An 8,514-nucleotide genomic window follows, 5' to 3' on the forward strand; every position below is an offset into this window, starting at 1 on the left:
TCGTCAGATGGCGTCGTCAGCAACACAGATCGGCGGCCCCGCCAACAGTACTGGCGAAACGCTCCTCCGAGTCTCATGGCACCGGACCAGCCATGGGAGGCCAGATCCATACCCTATGATGCCGGATCTACCAACCACGAGGAGGCTCGTACCAGGCAAGCATGTAGTTGAGACGGAGGAGCAGATGGAAATTTATGAAGGGAGAAAGAGAGGAGTGGAAGAAGGAGACCTCAAGGAGGAGAGGGAAGGGGTGTCGTGGCCACGGGCTTCGGCACCGTCGCGGGCCACCGCCGCCGCTCGCTGGACGCTGGCGGCGGCTGCGGACAGGGGAGGGCCTGACCGGGAGTCTCGGCGGCGGGAGGCAGAGTCGCCCCTCCCGTCGCCCGCGTAGGCGACGTAGAGGGGTGGCTTTTCGACCCATATCGATACGTAGCCTTCGATAGTGAATTCTGTTTCTGATATATCGTACGATAATTAATTGTTTCGTATATTTGTGATTATAAGTTCATTCTCTTCTTTTAGCTCCGTACCATGTCCAAAAAAGAAATTCTATGTGACACTCGTTTAATGTGCATACTTTGATGCAGGACTCTTGGAGTAGCCTTGTTATGCCATTGAATTTCTTTGACTTTAGAAAAAAATTACAAATATTGAGTCCAGGCCTTTTTGCAAATACATGCACCACAGAGCTCCGCAAAATGAAATCCGATAAGGGAAAAACGGAAAAACAAAAAGGCTCAGCTTCCAGTGCAAAGAATCAGCAGCATGGGTGCCAGCCCATTAACTTGCACGTTGGGCCGTTAGCCCAACAACGAATGAGCGCGTATCGACGACCTGGAACCTTCTAGACCTCCCGCGACGCACCCCGTTTCCCGATCCTACCCTCAGCGCCAAACTCCGCACCCCGCACGCTGTCCGGGGGCAAATTCGTAAAGCCCCACCCCCGCGCCGTCGCCGTTCTCCCAAATAAACCCTAAACCCTGCGGGCCGCGGCTACAGCAAAAGCCACCGCAAGCAGAAGCCCGCATCAACTTGCTCCCCACGAAGAAACGAGCGGAAGAGCTCCTCGCGGCGATGGCGAAGCGTCTGATCCCCTCGCTGAACCGGGTGCTGGTGGAGAAGCTGCTGCAGCCCAAGAAGAGCGCCGGCGGCATCCTCCTCCCGGAGACCACCAAGCAGGTTCGCGCTGCATAGATCTCGCTCGTTTGTCTCAGCTTCCCGTGGTGGGTCCCTGCTCCATCCGCGCGTGATTGGTCCAGCGCTTGTGCGCGGGAGGCCTTCTCGGCGTGGAGTTTGGGTTTGTAGATCCGGGTCGGGGAAGTTGAGATTCCTGTTGGGAGGGAGGGGATAATGGCAGTATCGCAGTTGCTTGGGGAAAAGTGGTAGTTTTGAGTCGATGCGTTGTGATTATTAGACATTAATCAGATTATGTTTGTGATGATCCGACTACAAAGGAGGGTTTTGAGCGCTCTGTAAACTATTCAGTTGAGGAGCTATTAGCCAGCTTGTTATTATTTGAGCATTGCAACTAATCTTTATTTTCTTGGATGAAGCCTGAAAGGCTGAAATTATGCTCTTGTATGATTCCGTGATGATACCAAATGGTCCGGTGGCAGCTTGAATTCATGAACCGGTTCCAAGACCAAATCAAATATTTTGAACTATGTGTTCAAGGTTTGGGGATGGAATTCTGTTTGCATGACCTGATTTTTTTCTGCTCCTCAGGGATCCCATGGTATGCAGCGTTAGAGAACCGACAATGGACTTAAAAATATGTACAGTTGAATAGATTAGGTGTTGATGCTACATAGTTTTTACTAATTAGTTGCTACGATAAACTTCTGTACATGCATCAAGAAAGATTATTTGATGTCGGAGTGATATTGCATAAATTCTTATGTATTTTGATTGAAACACAGCTCACTTGATGCATCATTGTGTGGTAGATTTTTGTTATTGTCCATGTGAGTCTTGGTAGTACCAAGGCTGTATAATCTGCTATCTTATATTTATGGTTTATGATTCGTTAAAATATATCAACTTGTTATGTCATTGTGCTGTTGACGTGGGTTTTGCCTTGGATGCTGGTTTTGGTGATTTCGTAATCTAGCTTACAGAAGACACCGCTGATGTATGATCAGGGCTAAATAAAATGCATTATGACCTTCCTTAGAGATAGTGAAACTGCTGTCTTTATGAGACAAGTGCTAGTGCTAAGATTATTTTTCCATTCTTTGGTTCTTATTTGGGCAACATTGCATACTAGTGGTAATGAATTTTCTGTTACTGCAATATCTCTATCAAGCCCTGCCTGAGGCCCTTTACAGATCATTAGATCAATCTTGGCAGTGTGAGCATTTGGCTTGCATATTTCTTTCATAATATGCTGCTGTATGCACAATTTTCTGGTAGATTTGCATATAGATGTGGGTGCACATTGCATAGGGCGAGTTTGAGTTGAAATGTAATAATCTGGTTAATTTAGGTCCAGATTGAGCTTGAGTTCATTTTGGTCTTGAGTTTTTTATGTTCCTTTGGAGCCTAATACATACCTTCTATTTGAATCCAGCTGAATGCTGCTAAAGTCATAGCTGTTGGTCCTGGTGATCGTGATAGGGATGGCAAGCTGATACCTGTATCCCTGAATGAAGGTGACACTGTTCTACTTCCTGAGTATGGTGGAACAGAAGTGAAGCTCGCTGAGAAGGAGTACGTGAAATTTCTTTATCGTGTTAATTTGGCTCGATATTTCTTTCTTTTCCCTTTTCTGTTGCTTCGGTTGCCACTCCAAGTTTTCAAAAACTTATTAACTTGCATTCTGGAAGGTAGAGCAAGTGAAATGGCAACTAGGTTCCTTCTGCTAAGACACTGTAATTAAGCCAATATATGCTTAAGCTGGTTATATTTCCGATTATGTAAGCTGCTTAATTCTTTAAATCAACTCCTTCATTGGAGTTGACCAATTAAGGATTTAGGTTGCAATAATTCTGTGCATGGTCCTATGAATTAGTAGTCTGAATGGGTGTTTGCTTCTTCTCATCTGCTCATATTTTCTGGTTTGCTGACACTATTTTTCTCCATATGCTATATGAATCTTTAACTGAAGTGGGTGCTAGTTATAAAATTCATAGCTAAAGGCAATTTTGATTTAAGACTAATACACAGTTCACTCTGGTTTGTCAAGTGCTGCATCCGATTCCATGCTGGATGTCTAACCTGGCTGCTTGCAATCTCAGGTACCTTCTTTTCAGAGAGCACGACATACTGGGAAAGCTTTTGGAGTAACTTCGGGCTGCAATGATCCCAAGGCTGCAGTTGTTTGCAAGTAGAGATGCAGGAGTGTAGCAAGAGACTTCTCTCTTTTTTGTGTGAATGGGAAAAACAAAACCCAACCATGAGAATTCGATGACATTGCCTCATCCTGAAATATCTTTTGAAATGATATAATGGCTCATTTGACGCTCGAATGGTTGCCATCGTGTTATCATTACATAATTGCTCATTTTGACGCTCGAATGACGCTCGGGGCAGGACAAGTGACGCTGCAGATTTATTTCCTGCTGCTGCTGTTACATGTAACTCTTCAACTGTGTTTGTTTTGGGATTACAGTGTTCAGCATCTTCATGTGGACAGTATGGACGGCTCGGCATACGGTCCGTCCAGCACGCCCCTGGCCACGAAGCGATACGCTGCTTCGGTGAGATGCTCCCCATCCCATGGGATGTACTTCGACGTGGCATTGCAAGACACAAACGAGTTGGAGTTGTAAGGGCCGCCGTCTTCGCAGCACGCCACCAGAGCTCCGTCCTCCGCAAACCATGCGAGGTTAGAGGTCATCTCCAGCGTATTCTCAGCATGTGAGATTAAGCTAGCCCACGAAATCTATAGATGTCCATGCAGCCCGACACGAAGCCTGGTTTTTTGGCCCGGCCCAAGCCTGCACAGCACGGTGGCGGCTTGGTAGCCATCCGGCCCACAGGCCACAACCCCTCCGGCCCTCTCTCTCCCTTAGTACCCCAGACCCCCCCCTCCCCCGCCGCCTCCCTCTCGGCTCTCGCATCTGGCGCCCCGCCGCCCCTACCCCCATCGCACTCCACACAACGCCTCACCCTCCCTGCGGCCTCGTCGCTCCTGCTAGCTGCCATTGCCACTCCTTCCATAGGCTCCGGTCTTCGGCTCCCCCCACGAGATCTTGGCAGTAAGATTGGGAGTGGCGGGCGGTTGGGCGGAGAGCCACAACAGGGAGCGGAAGCAGCGGTGTGGAGGTCCGGCCGTAGCAGTAGTGGCGGCGGCAGCGCGACGCGCCGACCACATGGAGCCAAAGCAGTAGTGCGAGGAGCTGGCCACGGCGGCGCATGGCCAGCCGGTGGCGGCGGCGGTGCGGGGGGCGACGGTGGCGGCACGCAGGAGGAGCTGCAGCCTGTAGTGATGCACAAGCACAACACAAGGAGCAGGCCATGAGAGCCCGCCGTGCCTCGCGGTGGCCCGAAGCGGTCGTGCTTTACGGGCCGACCCGGCACGAAAAAGGCCTTGTGGACCCGTGCTTGGGCCCCTGGTGCACGGCACGGCACGACATGGCCGTCGTGACGGATCAGGCCTGGCATGAAAACTAGCAGGCCTTGCTAGGCCCGTACCGGACCGGGCTGGGCGGTCCGAATGGACAACTATAACGGAATCGTACCGTGCTTGAGGGGGTTCGGATGATCTCCAGGCCGGCTTCGTAGTAGACGACGGCTGCGTAGAAGCCGGCGACCGCCGGATCCCGGGGGATCCGAGCCAGCATGGTCCTGATGGCACGGTTGTGCTGCTGGATGAGGTCGTTGAGGCGCCTGATGCATCCGGAGGCGTCGTAGTCGCCCGGGTCGGTGCTCTGTAACATGGTGAGGTACCGCGGCAGGCAGCCCATCGGGAAATGCCCTGGGACGACGATCGTCCTGGCTCCTAGGTCAATCAGGACCTTGTGGGTGCAGAGAAGAATTATTTCGTGGCTTTGTCAGGGTTCAGGTTTGCAGAACGGACTTGAAGATGGTTATTTTTTACTTAGAAGAATTATAGTTCTTATTATATTTCTGTAAATCATCATCCTCCCCACCTCACATAGAAAAATGTAGTGAAAAATAGTTCTTACCTTGATGGCGTTTTCTATCTTTGCAACAACTTTTGGTATCACCAAGGGTTTGATCACAGCGTCCAGGGATCGGTTCTGCAGGATGAGGTAGCTGTAATCGTTCTCCCCGATCTCCCCCACGACGAACAGGGAGCTCGGCATGATGCCCTTGCGTTCCGCAGCAGAAAGCTAAGCACCGTGCTCCATGTCCATGTGTTGGCAACACTTACAGCTTTGGTGAAACACACGTACCGTCAAGGTTACCTTGCTCCGTGGGCCCGAGCAAGCGGAGCACCTGCTTGAACCACTCCATCTGCACGTCCAGCGAGTAGGGCGGGATGAAGCGGACGAGGGCCGGGCTGAGCCCCATCTCCCTGAAGAAATCCTTGCCCAGCGCCGTCGCCGTGCCCACCGCGAAGTTGGCCCCGTGCCGGAACTCCTCCGCCGTCCTGCCGCCGCCGCCGCGGAGGAACAGGGGCGAGAACGGCAGCCCCGGCGCCTCCGCTGCGCACGTTTCAATTTGGCGTCACTTTCGTACACTAGCTAGTTCGTATATGAAGCGTGCATTCAACACCGACCAATGAAGTCGACGATGAGCCTGCCGTCGCAGAAGCGGCCGGTGGGGCGACGGAAGAAGGTCTCGCCGTACGGCAGCGCGCGGTGGCGGGGGCGTCGGGGAAGAAGGTGGTGTAGCCGTAGGAGGCGACGCCAGCGGCTGATGCTGCGGCGGCGTACGGGCACACGAGGAGATGGAGGTGGAGGAGGAGAAGGGGAAGCACCGCGGAGAAGCCGCCATGGATCGGATGATACCGTCCTTGCTAACTGCCGAGCTGCAACATGATAATCGAAGTACATATAGCAACGTCGTCACAGCTAGATCAAACGGGGAAGAAACGTAACCATGGTGGTGATCGAGATCACGGAGTGCAGATGGCAGTCACCAATTTGCTCCTGTAATGACATGATTTTCCTCTAAACATCGATGAGGTAGCATTGCATATGTTATCAGCCACCGTTGGCGCGTCAGATAGAAGACCGATCGATGTGCTGATCATGGGGCAAGTCGTCCCTTTGACTTGGAGACCATTCAGCCGGTTAGTGAATAAAGCAATCATATAAACTTCGTTCCAATGCGCGTTTCTGTCAATAAGAATGAATAATCAGGGTAAGCAGAGTCCATCATGATCGATTTTGTTGTCTCGCTGGCTCTGAACCGTGTGCACAAACTGGGAACGCACATAGCCATCTTTTCGTGTTGACGTGTGCACGAGAGTCTTGGATGTACTCACATGTTACTATACATCACTCGGAATGTATGAAATGTGTTACGCCTTGAAGAGAACTGTAGATTGTTTCACGAGAAGAATCGAGTGGCCGTACGTGTGCACCAAAAAGGGTGCCGTGGTTTTGGTAGTTTCTGTTGCCGGACGAGGAGCAGTCTCGTGCGAGCAATGGCAACTGGGAATGATCACTGCAGATGCACACAAGCAGCAGCAGGCAATGCAAATAAAGTATTTTTGGAGTACATTGTTTTTTATTTGGACGGGCCCATTTCACAATCACGCACGCAGACAATGAGACGAAGCCGTTCTGCGGGCTGCAGCTGATGATGATCAGCATCTGCATTTGGACAGGATGGGCGGCGCTGCGTACGGGCCGTCGAGCACGCCCCCCGCCACGAACTGGTAGGCCGCTTCGGTGAGGTGCACGCCGTCCCACGAGATGTGCCTGGACGGGTCCGGGCACAGGACCGACGTGGCGTTGCAGGCGATGAGCGTGCCGGAGTTGTGGGGGCCTCCGTCGCCGCAGCACGCCGTCAACGCGACATCCTTCCTGAACCCTGCATGTTGAATTTAATTACTTTGATTTAAGTTGAATTTCCGGTTTTACTTTTTTGCAGCAGCATGTTGGAACGACAGTTTCTACTGTCAGTAAAACACGGCTGATTCAGGTTGTGACAGGTACCGTGCTTGAGAGGGTTGCGGGTGATCTCCAGGATGGCGCCGTAGTAGTCGGCGTAGACGACGGCGACCCCCGGGTGGTCGTCGGGGGGGCGGAGCTGCCCCAGCATGCGCCGGAGCGCGCGGTTGTGCTCCTCGGCGAAGTCGTTGAGCCACCGGATGCACCCGGCGGCGTCGTAGTCGCCGGGGTTGTCGCTCTGGAACATGGTCAGGTACCGAGGCATGCACCCCATGGGGATCGTCCCGGGGACCACGATCGTCTTCGCTCCAAGCCCGAACAGCACCTGATGTGATCGAGCATCAAAGTTTCGTACTTGGAGAGGGAGCTGACCCTTTTATTTTGAAGTGTGGGCTTGGTAGGAACTAGGACGGATACCTTGGTGGCGTTTTCGATCTTTTCGATAACTTTTGGGACCAGGGGCCTGATCTCGTCGACGAAGGACCGGTTCTGGAAGAAGGGGTGGTTGTAGTCGTTGATCCCGATCTCCCCTAACAGGAACAGCGAGCTCGACATGATGTCCTGGCGCTCTGCAGACACGTACACGTGTCACGATGTTCAAAGCCTTTTTTGCCAATCGATCGGTTGGTTACATGCATCGGTTATACTAGTAGTTACTACCTTTCTCAGTAGGGCCGAGCAAGTGGAGCACGCGCTTGAACCACTCGAGCTGCACGTCCAGCGAGAAGGGCGGCAGGATGGCCAGGTCAAGACCCATGTCCTTAAAGAACTGCTGGCTCAGCGCCGTCGCGCCGGACACTGCGAAGTTCGCCCCCTGCCGGAAGTCCGCCGCCGTCTTCCCGGCGAGGAACGGGGTCAGGAACGGCAGCTTCAACGCCTCCGCTGTAGGCGCAGGCAGACACACGCTTAGCATTCATCCACGACATGCAATTGCAACATCAGCACACAGGCGCGCCGCGAGCGTTGAGGCAACCAATGGATCCTTCCTACCGATGAAGTCGACGATGAGCCTGCCGTCGCAGAAGCGGCCGGTGGGGCGGCGGAAGAAGGTCTCGCCGTAGGGGAACGCTAGGACGGAGGTGTTGGGGGCCACGCTGGCGAGGTTACCGGCGTCGGTGATGGAGTCGCCCAGGCTGAACAGCCGTTTGTAGCAGGACGCGCCCGGCGGGTCGTCGTTCCGGCCGGCCGACGCGGCGGGGCACGGCCACACGACGAGGAGGAGCAGCAGGAGAAGGGGGACGACACGCGCCATGGACGAAGACCCCATGGGTGTCTGGCTGTCTGCTAACCTTAACTTACAAATTAAGCTGCGAGCAAAGAGGAAACAGATCAATTTTCGCACGCATTCTCGGTGAATTTGTTGCATGTGTTGAACTCCATATATAAGAGTATCGAGCGTAGATACGCGAGATCAATTCGCGTGTGCAACGATCGACACAATCTTAGGCGATCGATTTATTATTTGTGTGTGCAATGATCCACATAA

General features: G+C 52.7%; 3 protein-coding genes across 3 annotated transcripts; 1 reads left to right on the forward strand and 2 right to left on the reverse strand.

Annotated features, from left to right (window-relative positions):
• The first annotated feature begins 983 nt into the window (after positions 1-983).
• On the forward strand, positions 984-3,467 carry LOC117835898 (10 kDa chaperonin, mitochondrial). The gene is made up of 3 exons (XM_034715223.2): positions 984-1,179; positions 2,570-2,709; positions 3,237-3,467. Exons 1-3 carry the CDS (start codon positions 1,075-1,077, stop codon positions 3,283-3,285), a joined length of 294 nt encoding a protein of 97 aa, XP_034571114.1. The 5' UTR covers positions 984-1,074; the 3' UTR covers positions 3,286-3,467.
• Positions 3,468-4,610: 1,143 nt separating this feature from the next.
• Positions 4,611-6,110, reverse strand: LOC117835704 (GDSL esterase/lipase At1g31550). The gene is made up of 4 exons (XM_072290532.1): positions 5,681-6,110; positions 5,378-5,612; positions 5,130-5,289; positions 4,611-4,958 (listed from the first exon to the last, which is right to left on the reverse strand). The coding sequence occupies exons 1-4, from the start codon at positions 5,961-5,963 to the stop codon at positions 4,611-4,613; spliced, it is 1,026 nt and encodes a 341-aa protein (XP_072146633.1). The 5' UTR covers positions 5,964-6,110.
• Positions 6,111-6,586: 476 nt separating this feature from the next.
• On the reverse strand, positions 6,587-8,514 carry LOC117840039 (GDSL esterase/lipase At1g28600). The gene is made up of 5 exons (XM_034720492.2): positions 8,019-8,514; positions 7,689-7,910; positions 7,446-7,597; positions 7,074-7,353; positions 6,587-6,948 (listed from the first exon to the last, which is right to left on the reverse strand). Exons 1-5 carry the CDS (start codon positions 8,392-8,394, stop codon positions 6,722-6,724), a joined length of 1,257 nt encoding a protein of 418 aa, XP_034576383.1. The 5' UTR covers positions 8,395-8,514; the 3' UTR covers positions 6,587-6,721.

The sequence above is a fragment of the Setaria viridis genome, chromosome 9 (genome assembly GCF_005286985.2).
Source record: "Setaria viridis chromosome 9, Setaria_viridis_v4.0, whole genome shotgun sequence".
Taxonomy (NCBI): domain Eukaryota; kingdom Viridiplantae; phylum Streptophyta; class Magnoliopsida; order Poales; family Poaceae; genus Setaria; species Setaria viridis.

Coding starts and splice junctions, on each gene's coding strand:
- LOC117835898 (XM_034715223.2), top strand. CDS start 1,075: ATGGCGAAGCGTCTGATCCCCTCGCTGAACCGGGTGCTGGTGGAGAAG. Junction 1,180..2,569: donor TCCCGGAGACCACCAAGCAG/GTTCGCGCTGCA, acceptor ATTTGAATCCAG/CTGAATGCTGCTAAAGTCAT. Junction 2,710..3,236: donor GTGAAGCTCGCTGAGAAGGA/GTACGTGAAATT, acceptor TTGCAATCTCAG/GTACCTTCTTTTCAGAGAGC.
- LOC117840039 (XM_034720492.2), bottom strand. CDS start 8,394: ATGCAACAAATTCACCGAGAATGCGTGCGAAAATTGATCTGTTTCCTC. Junction 7,911..8,018: donor GCTCATCGTCGACTTCATCG/GTAGGAAGGATC, acceptor CTGCGCCTACAG/CGGAGGCGTTGAAGCTGCCG. Junction 7,598..7,688: donor GCTCGGCCCTACTGAGAAAG/GTAGTAACTACT, acceptor ACGTGTCTGCAG/AGCGCCAGGACATCATGTCG.
- LOC117835704 (XM_072290532.1), bottom strand. CDS start 5,963: ATGTACTTCGATTATCATGTTGCAGCTCGGCAGTTAGCAAGGACGGTA. Junction 5,613..5,680: donor CGTCGACTTCATTGGTCGGT/GTTGAATGCACG, acceptor AAACGTGCGCAG/CGGAGGCGCCGGGGCTGCCG. Junction 4,959..5,129: donor AGATAGAAAACGCCATCAAG/GTAAGAACTATT, acceptor TGCACCCACAAG/GTCCTGATTGACCTAGGAGC.